We start from the raw sequence: 24230 nt of genomic DNA on the forward strand, positions 1-24230 counted from the left end.
AGATAACTAACTAGTTATCTAATTAGGTTGCTGGTGCTGGAAGTCACCCACCTTCAGCACCAGCAACCTAATTAGATAACTAGGTGCAGTGATCAAACTCCACCCTCTCTCTCTCTCTCTCTGCAAAGCCAGAGGATTCATGGGAAATGTAGGCAGCATTAGTAAATCATTTCAGTTATGAAGCTGCAATTAGTATGGCAGAAAACTCACGCCTGCCACATCAGCTAAAACAGGTAAGCACAAGGTGTACACAAGAACCTCTACATTTTTCTCTAATTGTAGCCTATGATGCATTATTTTGTATGAATAATGTATAAATAAAATTGTTCATTGTCCCGAGGAGATTCTGCGCCAGTTCACCAGAGGATTTTGGAGCGGGGTGTCAGAGGTCACCAGGACTCTACAGACCCTAAGGCAGATTATATATCAGGTCAGTGGTCAGATCTGCTATACAGCGATGGTGGCGGCTTCCCTTGGGTATTGATAACCAGTATCCGTATCACTTCATCTCTGCAGCTCGTATTACCATAGGAAGCCCCTCCAGGAAGTGTCGGACCCCTGTGTGTTCTCAGGACTGTAGCACCCAGGAGCCCCAGGTACGATATGGGGGGGCAGACCGATATGGTGGAATTTATCTATTCATCTAGACCAGTGGTCTCCAAACTGCAGACCTCCAGATGTTGCAAAACTACAACTCCCAGCATGCCCGGACAGCCAACGGCTGTCCGGGCATGCTGGGAGTTGTAGTTTTGCAACATCTGGCTTGGTATAGTAATATCATTATAAAGTATCTGTTTGCATATAGCAGGCCGTGCCGCCGGAGGATGGGAGGTTTCACCAGCAGTGCAAGGAGGAGGAAGATGCGGCCATTCCTGATGACATTGGGTCAGGTGAGGTTGGAGAGTGACCACTTGGCCTATTTCTGTAGGATCAGGATATATAGTAGTTCTACACCTCCCCTCCAGCTCTATCTGTATACTGCTGCTATCTCTATGGGATCAGGATATATAGTAGTTCTACACTTCCCTTCCAGCTCTAGCTGTATACTGCTGCTATCTCTATGGGATCAGGACATATAGTAGTTATACACCTCCCCCCCAGCTCTATCTGTATACTGCTGCTATCTCTATGGGATCAGTATATATAGTAGTTATACACCTCCCCCTCCAGCTCTATCTGTATACTGCTGCTATCTCTATGGGATCAGGTTATATAGTAGTTATACACCTCCCCTCCAGCTCTATCTGTATACTGCTGCTATCTCTATGGGATCAGTATACATATAGTAGTTCTACACCTCCCTTCCAGCTCTATCTGTATACTGCTGCTATCTCTGTGAAATCAGTATATATATATGGTAGTTATACACCTCCCCTCCAGCTCTATCTGTATACTGCTGCTTTCTCTATAATATCAGGATACATTCGGGATCAAAAGTTTGGGCACCCCAGGTAAAAATTTTTATTAATGTGCATAAAGAAGCCAAGGAAAGATGGAAAAATCTCCAAAAGGCATCAAATTACAGATTAGACATTCTTATAATATGACAACAAAAGTTAAATTTTATTTCCATCATTTACACTTTCAAAATAACAGAAAACAAAAAAATGGCGTCTGCAAAAGTTTGGGCACCCTGCAGAGATAATATCTTGTACTGCCCCCTTCAGCAAATATCACAGCTTGTAAACGCTTTTTGTAGCCAGCCAAGAGTCTTTCAATGCTTGTTTGAGGTATCTTTGCCCATTCTTCCTTACAAAAGTCTTCCAGTTCTTTGAGATTTCTGGGCTGTCTGTCACGCACTGCTCTTTTAAGGTCTATCCATAGATTTTCAATTATGTTGAGGTCAGGAGATTGTGAAGGCCATGGCAAGACCTTCAGTTTACGCCTCTTGATGTAATCCCCCGTGGATTTCGAGGTGTTTTTAGGATCATTATCCATTTGTAGAAGCCATCCTCTATTTAACTTAAGCTTTTTCACAGATGGCATCAAGTTAGCATCCAAAATTTGCTGAAATTTTATTGAATCCATTTTTCCTTCTACTCGTGAGATGTTCCCTGTGCCACTGGCTGCAATACAACCCCAAAGCATGATTGATCCACCCCCATGCTTAACAGTTGGACAGAGGTTCTTTTCATTCAATTCTGTTCCCCTTCTCCAAACGTACCATTGCTCATTCCGGCCAAAAAGTTCAATTTTAACCTCATCGGTCCACAGAACTTGTTTCCAAAATGCATCAGGCTTGTCTATATGTTCATTTGCAAAGTTCAAACGCTGATTTTTGTGGTGAGGACGTAGAAGAGGTTTTCTTCTGATGATTCTTCCATGAAGACCATATTTGTACAAGTATCTCTTTATAGTGGAATAGTGCACCACAACTCCAGTGTCTGCCAGATCTTTCCGGAGGGATTGTGCAGTCAAACGTGGGTTTTGAATTGTTTTTCTCACAATCCTGCAAGCTGTTCGGTCTGATATTTTTCTTGGTCTTCCAGATCTTGCTTTAACTTCCACTGTTCCTGATGACTGCCATTTCTTAATTACATTCCGAACAGAGGATATTGACATCTGAAAACGTTTTGCTATCTTCTTATAGCCTTCTCCAGCTTTGTGAGCATCAACTATTTTCAGTTTCAGATTTCTAGACAACTGCTTAGAAGAACCCATGGTGCTGATTGTTGGGGCAAGGTCAGATGAATCTGGGCATTTAAAACCTTTGAGATTGACATCACTTGGTCTTCCCTGATGATGATTGAGAACAATCCATGACACTGGCAGGTCTCAGCTTTGCAAAGGGGACAGAAGATGCTATAAATTCTGCAGGGTGCCCAAACTTTTGCAGACGCCATTTTTTTGTTTTCTGTTATTTTGAAAGTGTAAATGATGGAAATAAAATCTAACTTTTGTTGACATAATATAAGAATGTCTAATCTGTAATTTGATGCCTTTTGGAGATTTTTCCATCTTTCCTTGGCCTCTTTATGCACATTAATACAAATTTTTGCCTGGGGTGCTCAAACTTTTGATCCCCACTGTATATAGTAGTTATACACCTCCCCTCCCAGCTCTATCTGTATACTACTGCTATCTCTATGGGATCAGGATATATAGTAGTTATACTCTTCCCCCCCCCCAGCTCTACCTGTATACTGCTGCTGTTATTGCTATCTTGACCTATATCAGATTGCTTGGTCTTAGACTAATGTGTACGTGGATTTGGATATCTCAGCTGCTATCTCTAATAACCCTAGAACAGTGGTCTTCAAACTGCAGACTTCCAGCTGTTTCAAAACAGCCGTTGGCTGTCCGGGCATGCTTGGAGTTGCAGTTTTGCAACATCTGGAGGGACACAGTTTGGAGACCACTGTTCTAGACGGGTCTTCATATATAGGACCACCAACCAAATAGGTTCCATATAGGTATTTACTTCTGCTCCGGTAGTTCCTGACACAAACAGAGGTGTCAGCAGAGAGCACTGCGTTCAGACTGGAAAGAACTACACAACTTCCTGTGGAGCATACAGCAGCTGATAAGTACTGGAAGGGTTAAGATTTTTATATAGAAGTCATTTACAAATCTTTTTAACTTTTTGGCACCAGATGATTTAAAAGAAAACATTTCCACTGGAGTACCCCTTTAAAGGGGTTGTCCGGTTTAGAGAAATGTAACCCCCTATCCAAACCGGTATCCGACCACTGGGAAACTCGGTCGAGTTTCCTCATGGGGTCGCACAAGCCCTCCGTTGATCTCTATAGGAGAGCCAAATCGCTCTCTTCGTATATCTTCGGCTCTCCCATAGAGATGCATGGAGGGTCGCAGCAGTCGGACCCCCGCAATCAGATTAAATTTATTAATTATTAATCAATTTATTAATTACATTTTTTTCCAAATTAACTGGTGCCAGAAAGTTCTACAGATTTGTAAATTACTTCTATAGAAAAATCTTAATCCTTCCAGTACTTATCAGCTGCTGTATGCTCTGGAGGAAGTTGTGTAGTTCTTTCCAGTGGATCAGAAAACATTTTTACCTCTTTAATATCTCTCAGGTGGAGACGATTCTACAGACCCCCCGGAGCGATGCCCGATCCCTGTGAGATGTGAAGAGTCATCGGAGGAGGACAATGAGACGATGACCCAGGACTATCGGGTACTGTGACCTCACACACACGTGTGCTGACCCCATTGACGTCCCCCGTCCCTTATAACACGTTCCTGTATTACAGCCCGATGTCGGGGACGCGATATTTCATCCGCCGTGTAAGGAGGAGGTCGGCTCTGATTATTCAGGTAAAACAAATCTAATGTCATTATGTGACGTCAAGTATAAAGGGCGCCAAGTACATGGGTAAAGGCGGTGAGAACGCGCTTAGCGCCTTCTTAGCGATCGTTTGGGGTCTGAACACTCAGACTCCGACCGATCAAAACTGTCAATATGTCTCTATAACAGTGTTTTCCAACCAGGGTGCCTCCAGCTGTAGCAAAACTACAGCTCCCAGCATGCCCGGACAGCCTTTGGCTGTCCGGGCATGCTGGGAGTTGTAGTTTTGCAACAGCTGGGGGCACCCTGTTTGGAAAACACTGTTGTAGACAATCTCTAAAACAGTGATTTCCATCCAGGGTGTCTCCAGCTGTTACAAAACTACAACTCCCAGCATGCCAGAATGTAGAGGTTCTTGTGTATGTCTTGTGCTTACCGGTTTTAGATGTTGTGTCAGGCATGGGGGGGGGGGGGGGGGGGGGGTTCTTAATGCTGCCTACATTTCCCATGAATCCTCTGGCTTTGATCATTCAACATATGATATTCCGCAACATTTTACTTATATTGGACCAGCTGCAATTTTTCTTGCAATAAAGAGGTGATTTTTTTTTCTTCTTATATAGTGCAGCATAGGCTAATATAGGAGAATATTGTAAAGGTTCTTGTGTATGCCTTGTGCTTACCTGTTTTAGCTGATGTGGCAGACATGAGGTATTCAGCTGCCCTGATTCTATTTCATCACTAAATTGATTTCATAATGCTGCCTGCATTTCCTATGAATCCTCTGGTTTTGAGAGGGGGTGGAGTCTCATCACTTCACCTGGCAGAGAGAGGGGGTGGAGTCTCATCACTGCACCTGGCAGAGAGAGGGGGTAGAGTTTCATCACTGCATCTGGCAGGGAGAGTGGTGGAGTCTCATTACTGCACCTGGCAGAAAGAGAGAGAGGGGGTGGAGTCTCATTACTGCACCTGGCAGAGAGAGAGAGAAGGGGTGGAGTTTCATCACTGCACCTGGCAGAGAGAGAGGGGGTGGAGTCTCAACACTGCACCTGGCAGAGAGAGCGAGAGGGGGTGGAGTCTCATCAATGCACCTGGCAGAGAGAGAGATAGAGAGGGGGTGAAGTCTCATCACTGCACCTGGCAGAGAGAGAGAGGGGGGGGGGTGGAGTCTCATTACTGCACCTGGCAGAGAGAGAGAGGGGGGGGGGGTGAAGTCTCATCACTGCACCTGGCAGAGAGAGAGAGGGGGGGTGGAGTCTCAACACTGCACCTGGCAGAGAGAGAGGGGGTGGAGTCTCATCACTGCACCTGGCATAGAGAGAGAGGGGGTGGAGTCCCATCACTTCACCTGGCAGAGAGGGGGTGGAGTCTCATTACTGCACCTGGCAGAGAGAGGGGGTGGAGTCTCATCACTGCACCTGGCAGAGAGAGGGGGTGGAGTCTCATCACTGCATCTGGCAGGGAGAGTGGTGGAGTCTCATTACTGCACATGGCAGAAAGAGAGAGAGGGGGTGGAGTCTCAACATTGCACCTGGCAGAGAGAGCGAGAGGGGGTGGAGTCTCATCAATGCACCTGGCAGAGAGAGAGAGAGAGAGAGGGGGGGTGAAGTCTCATCACTGCACCTGGCAGAGAGAGAGGGGGGGGTGGAGTCTCATTACTGCACCTGGCAGAGAGAGAGAGGGGGGGGTGAAGTCTCATCACTGCACCTGGCAGAGAGAGAGAGAGAGAGGGGGTGGAGTCTCATCACTGCACCTGGCAGAGAGAGAGAGGGGGTGGAGTCTCAACACTGCACCTGGCAGAGAGAGAGAGAGGGGGGGTGGAGTCTCATCACTGCACCTGGCAGAGAGAGAGAGAGAGGGGGTGGAGTCCCATCAGTTCACCTGGCAGAGAGAGGGGGTGGAGTCTCATTACTGCACCTGGCAGAGAGAGGGGGTGGAGTCTCATCACTGCACCTGGTCATAGAATTAGGCTGCTGGTGCTGGAGGTCACCCGGGTGAACTGATTAGACTCATAAGTGGGTTGGTGTTAGTTTGCATTATGGGGGAGATTTATCAAAGCCTGTCCAGAGGAAAAGTTGCTGAGTTGCCCATAGCAACCAATCAGATCGCTGCTTTCATTTTTAACAAGGCGTCTGCAAAATGAAAGAAGCGATCTGATTGGTTGTTATGGGCAACTGGGCAACGTTTCCTTTGCACAGGTTTTGATACATCTCACCCTATGATCATATAGATGATAACCTGTAATTGTTGGAGAACCCCTTTAAGTCATTGATTTTGCCCGTTGCAGGTGCGGCCGTCTCCTCGCTGGATGCGGTGGTCATCCGTCAGTGCTCGCAGGCCCAAGAACATTTCCCCAATCACTCGGACCCGGTTGCCTTCCAGAAATCTCCCTATACAGGTGACCTCTTCTCCTGCTCCACCTGCGGCATCCGCTTCAGTTCGGAGACGACTTTCGCCGCCCACCAGCGATTCCACGCGGAGGAGAAATCCCACGACTGCACCTATTGCGGCAAATCGTTCAACCAGCGCTCGCGTCTCCTGTCACACAAGAGGAAGCACACGGGGGAGAAGCCGTTCTCGTGCCCGGTGTGCGGGAGATGTTTTGCAGAGAGGTCCGCCCTGGTGACCCATCAGCGGATCCATTCCGGGGAGAAACCTTTCAACTGCACGGAGTGCGCCCGGAGCTTCGTCCAGAGATCCAGCCTGGTAAAGCACCAGCGCATTCACACCGGCGAGAGGCCCTTCGTGTGTTCTCAGTGCGGACGCTGCTTCTCTCAGAGCTCCAACCTCGTCCGACACCAAAGAATACTCCACCAGTTCTTATAGACAACTCCTGCCCCGACCTTCTCTTATTTATAAGGCTCCTCCTCTTTGTGTCTCTGCTCAATGGAAGGAACCAACATGAGGCTCCTCCTGTTTATGTCTCTGCCCAATATAAGGATCCACCATGAGGCTCCTCCTGTTTGTCTCTGCCCAATATATGGAACCACCATGAGGCTCCTCCCGTTTGTGTCTCTGCCCAATATAAAGAAACCACCATGAGGCTCCTCCCGTTTGTGTCTCTGCCCAATATAAGGATCCACCATGAGGCTCCTCCTGTTTATGTCTGTGCCCAATATAAGGAACAACCATGATGCTCCTCCTATTTATATCTCTGCCCAATATAAGGAACCACCATGAGGCTCCTCCTGTCTATATCTCTGCCCAATATAAGGATCCACCATGAGGCTCCTCCTGTTTATGTCTGTGCCCAATATAAGGAACAACCATGATGCTCCTCCTGTTTATATCTCTGCCCAATATAAGGAACCACCATGAGGCTCCTCCTGTTTATGTTTCTGCCCAATATAAGGAACCACCATGAGGCTCCTCCTGTTTTGTCTCTGCCCAATATAAGAAACCACCATGAGGCTCCTCCTGTTTGTGTCTCTGCCCAATATAAGGAACCACCATGAGGCTCCTCCTGTTTGTGTCTCTGCCCAATATAAGGAACCACCATGAGGCTCCTCCTGTTTGTGTCTCTGCCCAATATAAGGAACCACCATGATGCTCCTCCTGTTTGTGTCTCTGCCCAATATAAGGAACCACCATGATACTCCTCCTGTTTGTCTCTGCCCAATATAAGGAACCACCATGATACGCCTCCTGTTTGTGTCTCTGCCCAATGGAAGAAACCAAATTTTTTGAGGGGGGTGGATAAATGAAGTAAATCAGTGCATGAATTGCGCCGTCAATGTCTTGGACACGAAGACGAAAATGTTTGACCATCAGTTGCCGAACCTTCCCAAATACTCCAGACCCCACGTGACTGTAAAAAAAACCTAAACAAATATGGATGATCGGTCCACTTCAGATAATGGGAGATGGGTATAGATAGGTGTTTTCCAACCAGTGTACCTCCAGCTGTTGCAAAACTACACCTCCCAGCATGGGTGCCAGAGCATGCTGGGAGTTGTAGTTTTGCAACAGCTGGAGGTACACTGGTCAGGAAACACTGGTATAGGGCCTTGTTGTTCCGCTCCTTGACCCTTTACGGCTGTCTGTACCTCCTTAATGAATTTACCATTTGTTTCGTTAGCTTTGTGTTGAATTTTATTATGTGTATATAATTTGTTAATTTTTTTATAACATGCAATTGAATGCAGCTCTGGATGTGACTGGAGTATAGAGAATCAATAAAGCAACTTATTTCAAAAGTTACTCATCATTACCTAGTATAGTGTTTCCCAACCAGTGTGCCTCCAGCTGTTGCAAAACTACAACTCCCAGCATGGGCATGCTGGGGGGTTGTTTTGCAACAGCCGGAGGCACACTGGTTGGGAAACACTCATCTAGTATATATGGAACACAACTGGTGTTCGGGAATGCTGGGTGTTGTAGTTTTTACAACAGCTGGAGGCACTCTGGTTGGGAAACACTCATCTAGTATATATGGAACACAACTGGTGTTTGGGAATGCTGGGTGTTGTAGTTTTTACAACAGCTGGAGGCACTCTGGTTGGGAAACACTGAGGTAGTATATATGGAACACAACGGGTGTTTGGGAATGCTGGGAGTTGTAGTTTTTCCAACAGCTGGAGGCACTTTGGTTGGGAAACACTGTGCTAGTATATATGGAACACAACAGGTGTTTGGGAATGCTGGGAGTTGTAGTCTTCCAACAGCTGGAGGCACTTTGGTTGGGAAACACGGAGCTAGTATATATGGAAAGCAACGGGTGTTCAGGAAAGCTGGATGTTCTAGTTTTGCAACAGCTGGAGGCACTCTGGTTGGGAAACACTGTGCTAGTATATATGGAACACAACTGGGTTTTGGGAATGCTGGGAGTTTTAGTTTTGCAACAGCTGGGGGCACTTTGGTTGGGAAACATTGACCTAGTATATACAGGGCATAGTGGGAGTTGTAGTTTTGCAACAGCTGGAGGCACACTGGTTGGGAAACAATGACCTAGTATATATGGAACACAACGGGTGTTTGGGAATGATGGGTGTTGTAGTTTTGCAACAGCTGGAGGCACACTGGTTGGGAAACACTGTGCTAGTATATATGGAACACAACAGGTTTCCGGGAGTGCTGGGAGTTGTAGTTTTGCTACAGCTGGAGGCACTCTGGTTGGGAAACAATGACCTAGTATATATGGAACACAACAGGTGTCCGGGAATGCTAGGAGTTGTAGTTTTGCAACAGCTGAAGGGACCCTGATTTGGAGACACTGACCTAGTATATATGGAACACAACAGGTGTTTGGGCATGCTGGGTGTTGTAGTTTTGCAACAGCTGGAGGCACACTGGTTGGGAAACACTGCTAGTATATATGAAACACAAAAGGATGTTCTGGAATGCTGGGAGTTGTAGTTTTGCAACAGCTGGAGGCACTCTGGTTGGGAAATACTGTGCTAGTATATATGGAACACAACATCTGTCCGGGCATGCTGGGAGTTGTAGTTTTGCAACATCTGGTTTTGACCACCCATGAACTTGTCGGAACCCCCCCCCCCCCCCAAAAAAAAACAAAACCATATAGTCTTGTGTGTCCTGTTTTAATGATAAATAAGGCAAATAGTGTGCAAAATAATATATACAAACAAAGTAAGGACAATAAAGTTTAAACCTTTTTGGAGTTTCTGTCGGAGCCGTTACCGTCACTCTACAGCGTACACCGAGCCCGGACCCCGGACATTTACGCACAGTATTGTTCCATTTTGCTGCCTGTCATCATGTGAAAAACAACTTCAGCTCCTTGTAGTTTTCTTCTAGAAACAGCGCCACTCTCGTCCTCAGTTTGCCGGTGGTATTGCAGTTTGGTTCCACTGAAGTAAATAGAGCGGAGATGTAATACCGCACACAACCTGAGGACGGGGGTGTCCTCGTTTCTGACAGAAAGCAGCTATGCTTTCCTTAATCCTGGATAAACCCTTATAACATGGCCGCCACGTGAGCGCCAGCAAAACAAAAGTGGTTCACCCTATAATTTTTTTTTGCCAACAACGAAAACATTTTTGGATTCTTTCTCTGAAACTTTTTTTTTTTAAACCCTGGATGACCCTTTAAGAAAAACATGGCTGTCATTTTCCAAAAACAGCGCCAACATCTGACCACAGGTTATGTGTAGTATTGCAGCTCAGTGCTAATCACATCAGTAAATCAGTGACGACCCAGGATTACAAAAATATATATATATATATATATATTTTTTCCCAAAAACAGTGCCACACCCGTCCTCAGGTTGGGTGCGGTATTACAACTCAATCCCATTCACTTCAATGGAACTGAGACGCAATACCAAATCCAGCCTGAGGACAAGAGTGGCACTGTTTTTGGAAGAAATCAGCAGTTTTTTTATTTTTAGATCCTGGATAAAAACATGGCTGCTTTTATTCAAAAACAGCGCCACACCTGTCCTCAGGTTGTGTGCGGTATTACATCTTGGCTCCATTCACTTCAATGGAACTGAGCTGCAATATGACACCCAACCTGAGGACACGGGTGGCGCTGTTTCTGTAATCCTGGATAGCCGCTTAATTATTTTAAAGATGACAAGCCGTGAGCACTGTCCGGGCATGCTGGGAGTAGTGGTTTTGCAACAGCTTGAGGCACCAAAGTTGGGAAACACTGAGCTAAAGATTTTTAGCAAGTCTCCTGCAAATTATTTTTTTTTTTAATAAAAACAGCGCCACACCTGTCCTCAGGTTGTGTGTAGTATTACATCTTGGCTCCATTCACTTCAATGGAACTGGGCTGTAGTACCACACACAGCCTGAGGACAAGTGTGGTGCTGTTTTCGGAAGAAATCATCTCCGTTTTTATTTTTTAATCCTGGATAAAAACATGTCTGCTTTCATTTAAAAACAGTGCCACACCTGTCCTCAGGTTGTGTGCGGTACTGCATTTTGGCTTCATTCACTTCAATGGAACAGAGCTGCAATACCGTACACAACCTGAGGACAGGGGTGGTGCTGTTTTTGTAATCCTGGATAGCTACTTAAAAGGGGTATTCCGGGTTTTTACATCTTATCCCTTATCCAAAGGATAGGGGATAAGATGTATGATCGCAGGGGTCCTGCTGCTGGGGACCCCTGCGATCCCGGTGCAGCCCCCTCCATTCATGTCTATGGGAGGGGGCGTGACGGCCGTCACGCCCCCTCCCATAGACATGAATGGAGGGGGCGTGGCGTGATGTCACTAGGGGGCGTGACCGTGACGTCCCGTCACAGAAGCAGCGCCCGGCACAGAATGCCGAGAGCTGCACCGAGATCGCGGGGGTCCCCAGCGGCAGGAACCCTGCCATCATACATCTTATCCCCTATCCTTTGGTAGTTAAAAGGGTTATTCCGGATTTATACATCTTATCCCCTATCCGCGATCTCGGTGCAGCCCCCAGCATCCTGTGGCGGACGCTGCCTCCGAGACGGAGACGTGACGTCATGGCCACGCCCCCTCCATTCATGTCTATGGGAGGGGGCGTGACTGCATAGACATGAATGGAGGGGGCGTGGCCGTGACGTCTCGGTCGAGGAGGCAGTGCCCGGCGCAGAATGCTGGGGGCTGCACCAAGATCGCGGGGGGCTCCAGCAGCGGGACCCCTGCGATCATTCATCTTATCCCCTCTCCTTTGGATAGGGGATAAGATGTATAAACCCCTTTAATTATTCTAGAAACTAACTTGGACTAGACCATTTGTGACCACGATTACTCCAGAAATGCCACCCCCACCAGGATCAGGACATGGAGTCTGACTGCTGCGCATGAACCTTGCTATGTGCCATGAGGGCGGACCTCTGCAGGAAGCACCTTCCACAGTCCGAGCAGGTGAAGGCCTTGTGCCGATTGTGAAAGGCCTGATGGGCTTCCAGGACCGACCTGACCGAGAAACACTTCCCGCAGTCGGAGCAGGCAAAGGATTCCTTACTGTTGTGGACGCTCTGATGGGTGATGAGGTGGCACCTCTGGGTGAAGCGTCTCCCGCACTCAGAACAAGCGTAGGGCTTCTCTCCCGTGTGAGTCCTCCGGTGTATAATAAGACCCGTCTTATCCGAGAGACACTTCCCACAATCGGGACAGGCGAAGGCGCCCGTGTGGATCCTCTGATGCTTGACCAGGCTGGACTTCTTCATGAACGACTTCCCGCACTCCAGGCAGGAGAACGGCCGGTCGTCCTTCGTTGAGGGTTTGGTCTGGGCCGGTTCCCCCATCTTGGGCTCCTGAATGTGAAAAGTCCACTCGTGGACCACCAGGGCGGACTTATCCATGAAGCTCTGCTGACACAGCGCGCAGTGGAACACTTTTTCGTGTGTCCTCTGGTGAGAGATCAGATCGATGTGGTTTCGGAAGCTCCGCCCACATTGCAGGCATTTATGCACCAAGGGGCTCTCCTGGATGGGCGGTAAGTTTATAGCCCCTCCTCCAAAGTTCATCAGGCTACTGGAGGAGGCATCTACTTTTGGTTTTTGCCAAAAACGAGGCGATAGGTCTGGTTTGCTCCTCGGGGGCGGGGCTTCATTTAGAACCGTCTTGGGTTTTACCATTACCACCATGGGGGGACTGTTACTTGATATACTCCCTTCCATCTTTCTCGGGTTTGCTCCGTTTTTATGGTGGACGGGAATTAACAGGTGGGGGGTGTCAGGTTGGACCTTCCAGCTGGTTGGTAGACCTGTAATGGATTCAGAGGTGAGAAGGTGACCACAGTCTCAGTATATACTACATGCATTCCCGACAGAGATGACCCCTTCAGGATCCCTACAAGATCAGAATACAGGTGGTTTACTAAGAGCAGAAGCCATGCAGTGATCTCCCAACAAGACCTTCAAAGCAGAGCTGTCAATCACATACAGCTCCGCCCACAATGGGCTGCCCAGCATTGTAAACACTGTAGCACATACAGAAGTGACCAGTCCTGTCTAGCTAGCATTCTAGAGGTCCGCCACCAAGAATTCTTTACTCACCCGAGTTGATCTTAGGAGGATCTGGTTCCTTCTTACACCATTTGGGCAAAATGTCTTCAGTTTTAGCCTATAATACAGAAAGAGAAGTCTTAAAGGGGTACTCCACTGCCCCAGCGTTCAGAACATTAAGTTCAGAATGCTGGGTGTGGGCTGCGGGGTCTTGATGTCACGACCACGCCCCCTCAATGTAAGACTATGGGAGGGGGCGTACGCCCCCTCCCATAGACTTGCATTGAGTGGGCGTGGCCGTGACGTTACGACCCCGCAGCCCAAACTCAGCATCCTGAACTAAATGTTCTGAACGCTGGGGCAGTGGAGTACCCTTTTAATGATCATACGTGTATACGCCCCATCATTCCCTCATAAACCTGCAGAGAGCAGATGTTCAGAAGAAAAAAAAAATTAAAGTTTTTAGCTTTTAGAAAAATAAAATTTAAAATGCTTTTATTATAGGAGAAAATAAACAAACAAATAAATAACAATTAAATAAATATTTAAATAAAATAATAATAAAAAAGCTACCGTAAATTATATAAAAAATAATTTATATTGGAAACATTGTTCACGTTATTTTTTTGTTCCCTTCTTTTTTAATTTTACAAATGGAATAAAAGGGCAATTTCACTTTTTTTTTTTAATGGGGAGTATTTTTTTTAATCTTATATACCGTATTTATCGGCGTATAACACGCACTTTTTAGGCTAAATTTTTTAGCCTAAAGTCTGTGTGCGTGTTATACGCCGATACACCCCCAGGAAAGGCAGGGGGAGAGAGGCCGTCGCTGCCCGCTTCTCTCCCCCTGCCTTTCCTGGGGTCTAGAGCGCTGCTGTCGTCCCTTTTCACCCCCTGGCTATCGGCGCCGCTGCCCGTTCTGTCCCCCTGACTATCGGTGCCGGCGCCCCATTGCCGGCGCCGATAGCCAGGGGGAGAGAAGCGGCGCAGACAGCCAGGGGGAGAGAAGGGGCAGCGGCACCCATTGCCGGCGCCGCTGCCCCGTTGCCTCCCCCCATCCCCGGTGGCATAATTACCTGAGTCCGGTCCGCGCTGCTCCACTGCTCCAGGCCTCCGTCGTGCGTCCCCAGCGTCGTTGCTATGCACGGCGCGGCGCTCTGACGTCATGCGCCGCGCCGTTCAGCGCATAGCAATGATGCCGGGGACGCACGACGGAGGCCTGGAGCAGCGCGGACCGGACTCAGGTAATTATGCCACCGGGGATGGGGGGAGGCAATGGGGCAGCAGCGCCGGCAATGGGTGCCGCTGCCCCTTCTCTCCCCCTGGCTGTCGGCGCCGGCACCGATAGTCAGGGGGACAGAACGGGCAGTGGCGCCGATAACCAGGGGGTGAGAAGGGCCGACAGCAGCGCTCTAGACCCCAGGAAAGGCAGGGGGAGAGAAGCAGGCAGCGACGGCCTCTCTCCCCCTGCCTTTCCTGGGGGTATATCGGGGTATACACGCGCACACACGCACCCTCATTTTACCATGGATATTTGGGTAAAAAACTTTTTTTACCCAAATATCCTTGGTAAAATGAGGGTGCGTGTTATAGGCCGGTGCGTGGTATACCCCGATAAATACGGTATTTTATTCTATATTTTTTTTTTTATAATAATTTTATAGACCTGCAGGGGTTCTGCAATGTGTTATAGAAGAGAGCAGATGTTCAGAAGAAAAAAACTAAAGTTTTTAGCTTTTAGAAAAATAAAATGTAAAAAGCTTTATTATAGGAGTAAATAAATAAATAAATAATTAAATAAATATTTAAATAAATAATAAAATAAAATAATAATAATAATAAAAAGCTAAATTATATAACAATTTTTTTTTTAAATATATTAAATATTATTTATTGTATGTAGCACACACAATGTTCACGCAATTTTTTTGTTGCTTTTTTTTATTTTTCAAATGGAATAAAAGGGTGATTAAAATTTTTTTTATGGGGAGTATTTTTTCTATCTTATATATTTTATATAATTTTTTTTTTTTATTATTTTAGAGACATTTTTTTTTTTTTTTTTTAGTACCTCAAGGAGACTTTTATAAGCAACTATTAGATTGCCTATACTGATCAGAGAAATCGTTGCTCTGCTAGTACAGTCCTCCTGAGGCGGACTATATTAGTAGAGGCTACATGGTGAGATGTCTACATTAAGACATTAAATAGGCAATTGCTTTCATTAGAAAATGTTCAGTATTTCATACTGTAAAATCCAGTCAAACAACTGCCCCCCCCTGCCTGCTTGGACACATACTATTCCTGCTGTGTCCATGCGTCATGGACACACTTCCTTGATTGACAGCTGTGAGTGCAGGGCTCAGAGCTGGAGGAAAAATCCTCCCACTGTCAGCTTGTGTCCCGCTACTGTCAGTGAGGACAAGCTGGGAGTTGTAGTTTTGCTAATGCTAGGGGAGATGTGAGCAGACAGCATACTGAGGGAGGGGGCGGAGACCTGCACAGTGAGGCCACGCCCCCTCCCTTTGAGAGGAATTCAGACTAGTGAGCTAAATTAAAAGTGTAATAAAAATAAAAATAAAAATTAGATGTACAGTGGTCCCTCAAGTTACAATATTAATTGGTTCTGGGACGACCATTGTAAGTTGAAACCATTGTATGTTGAGACCAGAACTCTATGGAAACCTGGTAATTGGTTCTGAAGCCACCAAAATGTCATCCAAAAATAGGAAAAAGTGAGAATTAAAGAAGTAGATAACTAATATAGATAAAGCAAATCCTTACATATAAAAGTAGGAAAGATCTGCTGGGAAGTGTAAATCATTGTCTATGTCAGTGTTTCCCAAGCAGGGAGCCTCCAGCTGTTGCAAAACTACAACTTCCAGCATGCCTGGACAGCCAAAGGCTGTCCGGGCATGCTGGGAGTTGTAGTTTTGCAAAAGTTGGGGCCACCCTGCTTGGGAAACACTGGTCTATGTAGAGGACAGGAGCTTCTTCAGGGGTCCTGTACAGTACAGGCAATGTCCCAAACAAGTAATGGAGTCGCCCTCACCTGGTGTCCAAAAGAGCAGCTAATCCTGATACAGGTAAAGTGTACAGAACATGTGATACCAGACACCAGTCAGTGCATACACTTCAGTAATACAGGGGTTTTACCAGTGAATGCCCATTTTGATTGGTCGGTTCTTCAAGCCATTGACACGTTTCACAGATCTGGACTGTCTGTGCATTGTATGTTGAGTCTGGTTTCAAGTTACAATGGTCCAGAAAAGACCATTGTATGTTGAAACTATTGTATGTTGAGGCCATTGTAAGTTGAGGGATCACTGTACATGGTCAGGATTAGGTACTGAGTGATATATTAAAAAAAAAAACTTTTTTTTTTTTGTTGGATCTGACGGGTACACTTTAAGGCAATGTTTTCCGATCGGTGTGCCTCCAGCTGCTGCAAAACTACAACTCTCAACATGCCCGGACAGCCTTTGGCTGTCCGGGCATGCTGGGAGTTGTAATTTTGCAACAGCTGAAAGCACACCAATTAGGAAACACTGAACTGTGTTAACTGATACAGCGCCACACCTTGCCCACAGGAGGTTTGTGGTACTGCAGCTCAGGTCCATTCCCTTCAATCCAGACAAGGTGCTATGTCAGTTGCGGAACAGGTAGCCATATATCTCCTATACCTAATAAAAAGGAGGTTCATGTACCTGATACACCTGTGGGATCATCCTGTTACCTTCCTCTACACAGTCCTGAGGACAGACGGGGTCACCGCTTATCTCCAGGGGATGTATAGGACTATGGTCACCTGCAGGGAAACGGACACAAATCAGACAACTGCCTAAAACGCCAAAAAAAATCAAATAAAAAAAAAAAACTAATAAAAGCCAACCCTAAAAGAAACCTGTCATCAGTCGTTAGTGTGATGAGATATTCTGAATTATTGGACTTTTTACAGGAATATTTTCTTATACAGTGGTCCCTCAACATACGATGGTAATTCGTTCTAAACGACCCATCGTTTGTCGAATCCATCGTATGTTGAGGGATTCGTGCAATGTAAAAAGTGCATTTAATACTCACCTGTCCCTGCTGCTCCGGACCGCGTCCTCACCGCTCCCGATGCTGTCCCAGGGGCTCCCGATGCTGTCCCAGGGGCTCCCGATGCTGTCCCAGGGGCTCCCGATGCTGTCCCAGGGGCTCCCGATGCTGTCCCAGGGGCTCCCGATGCTGTCCCAGGGGCTCCCGATGCTGTCCCAGGGGCTCCCGATGCTGTCCCAGGGGCTCCCGATGCTGTCCCAGGGGCTCCCGATGCTGTCCCGCTGCGCCGGCGTCTTCTTCGGGATCCTCCGGCTTCTTCCGCATCTTCTCCGGTGTCTGGGCCTCGCTTTCTGGTAACGTTATTACGTTGGTGCGCCGGGACGGAGTGCGCACGACGTAATAACGACACTGGAAAGCGAGGCCCGGACCCCGGAGGAGATGCAGAAGACGCCGGAGGATCGCGAAGTGGACCCGGAGCAGCGGGGATAGGTAAGTGAACCTGCCCGGGATGCTTAAACTGCTATCCGACAGGAGCTTAAGCATTTTGCGCTGTCAGATAGCAGTTAATGCGATGGCCCCGACATATAAAAGCATCGTATGTCGATTTTATCATATGTCGGGGCCATCGCAGGTCGGGGGGTTACTGTACGTTCCATCTCATGGGGACCCAGTGTGCCTCACCTGAGCTGATCTCCACTGGAACGTCTTCCTCTTTACACTGAAGCGGTGATATCTCCTCCGCCGGATGATCCTGACACAAAGGAACAAGACCAAGATTAATATGTATATTACATAAGGTTATTGTTACGTCTAAGTGCGGGAAATATCATTGCAGGTTAACTTAGGTAGCTGATTGGGACCACTGCAAAGAAATCTTGGGGTCCCTACTTGCCTCCTTCCTTTCCAATAGTGCAGGCAGCAGCCTGTAGTAATGGAGCGCCAATAACACTGATCAATGCTGTTCTATGGCAGCCTGTAGTAATGGAGCACCAATAACACTGATCAATGCTGTTCTATAGATGTAGTAATGGAGCGCCAATAACACTGATCAATGCTGTTCTATAGATGTAGTAATGGAGCGCCAATAACACTGATCAATGCTGTTCTATGGCAGCCTGTAGTAATGGAGCACCTATAACACTGATCAATGCTGTTCTATGGCTGTAGTAATGGAGCACCAATAACACTGATCAATGCTGTTCTATGGCAGCCTGAAGTAATGGAGCACAAATAACACTGATCAATGCTGTTCTATGGCAGCCTGTAGTAATGGAGCGCCAATAACACTGATCAATGCTGTTCTATGGCAGCCTGTAGTAATGGAGCACCTATAACACTGATTAATGCTGTTATATGGCAGCCTGTAGTAATGGAGCGCCAATAACACTGATCAATGCTGTTCTATGGCAGCCTGAAGTAATGGAGCACCTATAACACTGATCAATGCTGTTCTATGGCTGTAGTAATGGAGCACCAATAACACTGATCAATGCTGTTCTATGGCTGTAGTAATGGAGCACCAATAACACTGATCAATGCTGTTCTATGGCAGCCTGAAGTAATGGAGAGCCAATAACACTGATCAATGCTGTTCTATGGCAGCCTGAAGTAATGGAGCGCCAATAACACTGATCAATGCTGTTCTATGGCTGTAGTAATGGAGCGCCGATAACACTGATCAATGCTGTTCTATGGCTGTAGTAATGGAGCATCGATAACACTGATCAATGCTGTTCTATGGCAGCCTGTAGTAATGGAGCGCCAATAACACTGATCAATGCTGTTCTATGGCAGCCTGTAGTAATGGGGCACCTATAACACTGATCAATGCTGTTCTATGGCTGTAGTAATGGAGCGCCGATAACTCTGACCAATGCTGTTCTATGGCAGCCTGTAGTAATGGAGCGCCGATAACACTGATCAATGCTGTTCTATGGCAGCCTGTAGTAATGGAGCGCCAATAACACTGATCAATGCTGTTCTATGGCTGTAGTAATGGAGCACAGATAACACTGATCAATGCTGTTCTATGGCAGCCTGTAGTAATGGAGCGCCAATAACACTGATCAATGCTGTTCTATGGCTGTAGTAATGGAGCACCAATAACACTGATCAATGCTGTTCTATGGCTGTTCTAGCTTTAATAACATCAGCTTTTAATAGTTGGCACGTAGTGATCCCAATTAGGTTTTCTGTTTACAGTAAAAAAAAAAAAAAAAAAAATGGGAAAAGGGAGGTGATTTTAATTTGAACAAATTACCAAATTTCTAGAATTCTTCTATTATTTACTAAAACAGACAGGCCAGAAAAGTTAACAACTCCTCTTAAAGGGTCTTTAACCCCTTAACGGCGCAGGACGTAAATGTACGATCCCGCAGATGTCCGCCATTAACCCCTCAGATGCCGTGATCAATACAGATCGCGGTCACTAAAATGGAGGATCAGATCACCCGCAGCGCTGCCACGGCGATCCGATCATTCAGCACGGCAGCCGGAGGTCCCCTCACCCGGCTCCTCTGCCTTCCCGCAGACCAGAGCAGAAGATGACCGATAATGCTGATCAGTGCTGTGTCCTATACATAGCTCTGAACAGGATTAGCAATGGAATGATTGCTATAAATAGTCCCCTCTAGGGACTATTAAAGCGTAAAAATAAAAGTGAAAGAAGGAAAAAAAGAAAGTAAAAAAAAAAAAAAAGTGAAAAACCCCCTCCCCCAATAAAAACGTAAATTGTCCCATTTTCCCTATTTCACCCCCAAAAAGTGTTAACATTTTATTTATTTTTTTTACATATTTAGTATCGCCACATGCGTAAATATCTTAATTATTAACCCCTTAAGGACCAAGGACGTACCGGTACGTCCTTGGTCCTGCTCTTCTGATATAACGCGGGGTTACACAGTAACCCTGCGTCATATCATGGCGGGCCTGGCGTCATAGTGAAGCCGGGACCCGCCTCTAATAGTGCGCAGCGCCGATCGCGGCGCCGCGCGCTATTAACCCTTTAGCCGCGCGCTCAAAGCTGAGCCGCGGGGCTAAAAGTGAAAGTGAAAGTTCCCGGCTAGCTCAGTCGGGCTGTTCGGGATAGCCGCGGCTAATCACGGCATCCCCAACAGCTGACAGGACAGCGGGAGGGCCCCTTCCTGCCTCCTCGCTGTCCGATCGCCGAATGACTGCTCAGTGCCTGAGATCCAGGCATGAGCAGTCATGCGGCAGAAGCGTTGATCACTGGATTCTTATGAGAAACCAGTGATCAACATAGAAGATCAGTGTGTGCAGTGTTATAGGTCCCTATGGGATAACAATGATCAGTGTGTGCAGTGTTATAGGTCCCTATGGGATAATAATGATCAGTATAAGAGATCAGTGTGTACAGTGTTATAGGTCCCTATGGGACCTATAACACTGCAAAAAAAAAGTGAAAAAAAAAAGTGAATAAAGATCATTTAACTCCTCCCCTATTAAAAGTTTGAATCACCCCCCTTTTCCAATAAAAAAAAAAAAACACAGTGTAAATAAAAATAAAAATAAACATATGTGGTATCACCGCGTACGGAAATGTCCGAATTATAAAAATATATCATTAATTAAACCGCTCGGTCAATGGCGTGCGCGCAAAAAAATTCCAAATTCCAAAATAGTGCATTTTTGGTCACTTTTTATATCATTTAAAAATGAATAAAAAGTGATCAATAAGTCCTATCAATGCAAAAATGGTAACGTTAAAAACTTCAGATCACGGCGCAAAAAATGAGCCCTCATACCGCCCCATACACTGAAAAATAAAAAAGTTATAGGGGTCAGAAGATGACAATTTTAAACGTATTAATTTTCCTGCATGTAGTTATGATTTTTTCCAGAAGTCCGACAAAATCAAACCTATATAAGTAGGGGATCATTTTAACCGTATGGACCTACAGAATAAAGATAAGGTGTAATTTTTACCGAAAAATGTACTACGTAGAAACGGAAGCCCCCAAAAGTTACAAAACAGCGTTTTTTTTTCAATTTTGTCGCACAATGATTTTTTTTCCCGCTTCACCATAGATTTCTGGGCAAAATGACTGACGTCATTACAAAGTAGAATTGGTGACGCAAAAAATAAGCCATCATATGGATTTTTAGGTGTAAATTTGAAAGAGTTATGATTTTTTAAAGGCAAGGAGCAAAAAACGAAAATGCAAAAACGGAAAAACCTCCGGTCCTTAAAATAAAATGTTAATGATACCGTACGGTGAATGGCGTGAACCTAAAAAAAAAAAAAGTCCAAAATAGCTGCTTTTTTATAACATTTTATTTAAAAAAAAAAATGGATTATAAGTTTTATATAAGCAAATATGGTATCAATAAAAAGTACAGATCACGGCGCAAAAAATGAGCCCTCATACCGCCGCTTATACGGAAAAATGAAAAGTTATAGGTCTTCAAAATTAGAGGGATTTTAAATATACAAATTTGGTTAAAAAGTTTGCGATTTTTTTTTTAAGCGCAACAGTAATAGAAAAGTATATTATCACGGGTATCATTTTAATCTTATTGACCATAAGAATAAAGAACACACGTCATTTTTACCATAAATTGTACGGCGTGAAAAAGAAAACTTACAAAATTAGCAAAATTGCGGTTTTCTTTTTAATTTCACCATACAAATAGTATTTTTGTGGTTGCGCCATACATTTTATGGTAAAGTGAGTGATGGAATTACAACCGACAACTGGTCGCGCAAAAAACAAGCCCTCATACTAGTCTGTGGATGAAAATATAAGAGTTATGATTTTTTGAAGGCGAGGAGGAAAAAACAAAAACGTAAAAATAAAATTGTCTGCGTCCTTAAGGCCCAAATGGGCTGCGTCCTTAACCTGTTCAGGACCCAAGGCGTAATTTTACGCCCCGGCGCCCTGGTACTTAAGGACCCAGGGCGTAAACTTACGCCCTGGCATTTTCCGGTCCCTGCCGCGCGCCGGGCAGAGATCGGAAGCGGATGCCTGCTGAAATGCTTCAGCAGGCATCCAGGGCAAACGCCGAGGGGGGCCATGTAGGCCCCCCATGTCGGCAATCGCCGCAAATCGCAAGGGAAATCGCCCTTGCGATCTGCGGAGATACCGGGCTGATCGGGTCTCTGGGACCCGACCGCCCGGTAATTTCGCATGATCCCGGTTGTCACAGACAGCCAGGACCATGCTGGAGTATAGGAGCGAGGTGGCAAGCCGGCCACCTCCTCCAATCCCCTGCGATCCGTCGGTTAGTTAACCGACCAATCGCAGGGGGGGGGGGGCGGAGAGGACGGGAGGAAGAGTGGAGGACGCGGCGGGGGACGGGGGAGTGCTGGGGCCCAGCCCTGGTACTTACCTCATCCCTGAAGACCCGGATCCCAGCGTGAAGACGGCGGCGGCGACAGGCGAGTTCCTCTTCAGCCGCGGTCGGGCCCTTTACAACAATGCACATCGCCGTAAAGCGACGTGCATTGCTGTAATGGGACCCTGTATACTACAACTCCCAGCATGCCCAGACAGCCCTTGGCGTCTGGGCATGCTGGGAGTTGCAGTTTTGCAACATCTGGAGGTCCACAGTTTGGAGACCACTGTGCCCTTCCAGATTTTGCAAAACTACACATCCTCAGCATGCCCTTACTGTCCAGGCATGCTGGGAGTTGTAGTTCTGTAACATCTGGCCCTTCAGATGTTGCAGAACTACAACTCCCAGCATGCCTGGACAGTAAGGGCATACTGGGAGTTGTAGTTTTGCAACATCTGGAAGGGCACAGATTGGGAACCACTGTATTAGTGGTCTGCAAACTGTAGTCCCCCAGATGTTACAAAACTACAACTCCAAGCATGGTGGGAGTTGTAGTTCGGCAACATCTGTTGCCGAACTACTACTCCCAGCATGCCTGAGAATGTTTGGGAGTTGTGGTTTTGCAACAGCTGGAGGCACACTGGTTGGGAAACATTGTTTGTTTCCTAACTCAGTGTTTCCCAACCCGTGTGCCTCCAGCTGTTGCAAAACTATAACTACCAGCATGCACTGATAGACTTTACATGCTGGGAGTTGTAGTTTTGCAACAGCTGGAGGTCCCCCCCCCCCCCCCCGTGAATGTACAGGGTATATTCACATGGGCAGGGGGCTTACAGTGAGTATCAGGCTGCAAGTTTGCGATGCAGCAAATTTTGCGCGGCAGCTCAAATTCGCAGCGGGAAACTCGCTGTAATCCCCCGCCCGTGTGACTGTACCCTAAAAACACTACACTACACTAACACAAAATAAAATAAAAAGTAAAAAACACTACATATACACATACCCCTACACAGCCCCCCTCCCCAATAAAAATGAAAAACGTCTGGTACGGCACTGTTTCCAAAATGGAGCCTCCAGCTGTTACAAAACAACAACTCCCAGTATTGTCAGACAGCCATTGACTGTCCAAGCATGCTGGGAGTTTAGCAACAGCTGGAGGCACACTGTTTGGGAATCACTGGTGTAGAATACCCCTATGTCCACCCCTATGCAAATCCCTAATTCAGGCCTCAAATGTGCATGGTGCTCTCTCACTTCGGAGCCCTGTCGTATTTCAAGGCAACAGTTTAGGGCCACATATGGGGTATCGCCGTACTCGGGAGAAATTGCTTAAATTTTGGGGGGCTTTTTCTCCTTTAACCCCTATGAAAAGGTGAAGTTGGGGTCTACACCAGCATGTTAGTGTAAAAAATGTAAATTTTTTACACTAACATGCAGGTGTTGCCCTATACTTTTCATTTTGACAAGAGGTTAAAGGGAAAAAAGCCCCCCCAAAATTTGTAATGCAATTTCTCCCGACTACGGAGATACCCCATATGTGGGCGTAAAGTCCTCTGGGGGCGCACAACAAGGCCCAAAAGGGAGAGTGCACGATGTACATTTGAGGTGATTTGCACAGGGGTGGCTGATTGTTACAGCGGTTTTGACAAACGCAAAAAAAGAAAACCCCCACATGTGACCCCATTTCGGAAACTACACCCCTCACGGAATGTAATGAGGGGTGCAGTGAGAATTTACACCCCACT

The 24230-nt window shown here is 46.4% G+C and overlaps 2 protein-coding genes across 2 annotated transcripts in view; one reads left to right on the top strand and one right to left on the bottom strand.

The window, feature by feature from the left end:
- The first annotated feature begins 328 nt into the window (after positions 1-328).
- On the top strand, positions 329-8183 carry LOC130358220 (gastrula zinc finger protein XlCGF71.1-like). Its single transcript, XM_056561135.1, has 6 exons — positions 329-430; positions 517-596; positions 809-890; positions 4041-4141; positions 4218-4281; positions 6540-8183. The coding sequence occupies exons 4-6, from the start codon at positions 4124-4126 to the stop codon at positions 7076-7078; spliced, it is 621 nt and encodes a 206-aa protein (XP_056417110.1). The 5' UTR covers positions 329-430; positions 517-596; positions 809-890; positions 4041-4123; the 3' UTR covers positions 7079-8183.
- A 3553-nt stretch (positions 8184-11736) lies between these two features.
- The window catches only part of LOC130358221 (zinc finger protein 197-like), a 32028-nt gene continuing 19534 nt past the window's right edge, over positions 11737-24230 (bottom strand). Inside the window, exons 7-10 of the mRNA XM_056561136.1 lie at positions 17872-17941; positions 16857-16957; positions 13198-13264; positions 11737-12905 (exon numbers count right to left, since the gene is read on the bottom strand). Coding sequence (XP_056417111.1) covers positions 11971-12905; positions 13198-13264; positions 16857-16957; positions 17872-17941 — 1173 coding nt within the window. The 3' untranslated portion in view covers positions 11737-11970. The remainder of the gene's footprint in view (positions 12906-13197; positions 13265-16856; positions 16958-17871; positions 17942-24230) is intronic.

Source organism: Hyla sarda, chromosome 2, assembly GCF_029499605.1.
Source record: "Hyla sarda isolate aHylSar1 chromosome 2, aHylSar1.hap1, whole genome shotgun sequence".
NCBI lineage: Eukaryota > Metazoa > Chordata > Amphibia > Anura > Hylidae > Hyla > Hyla sarda.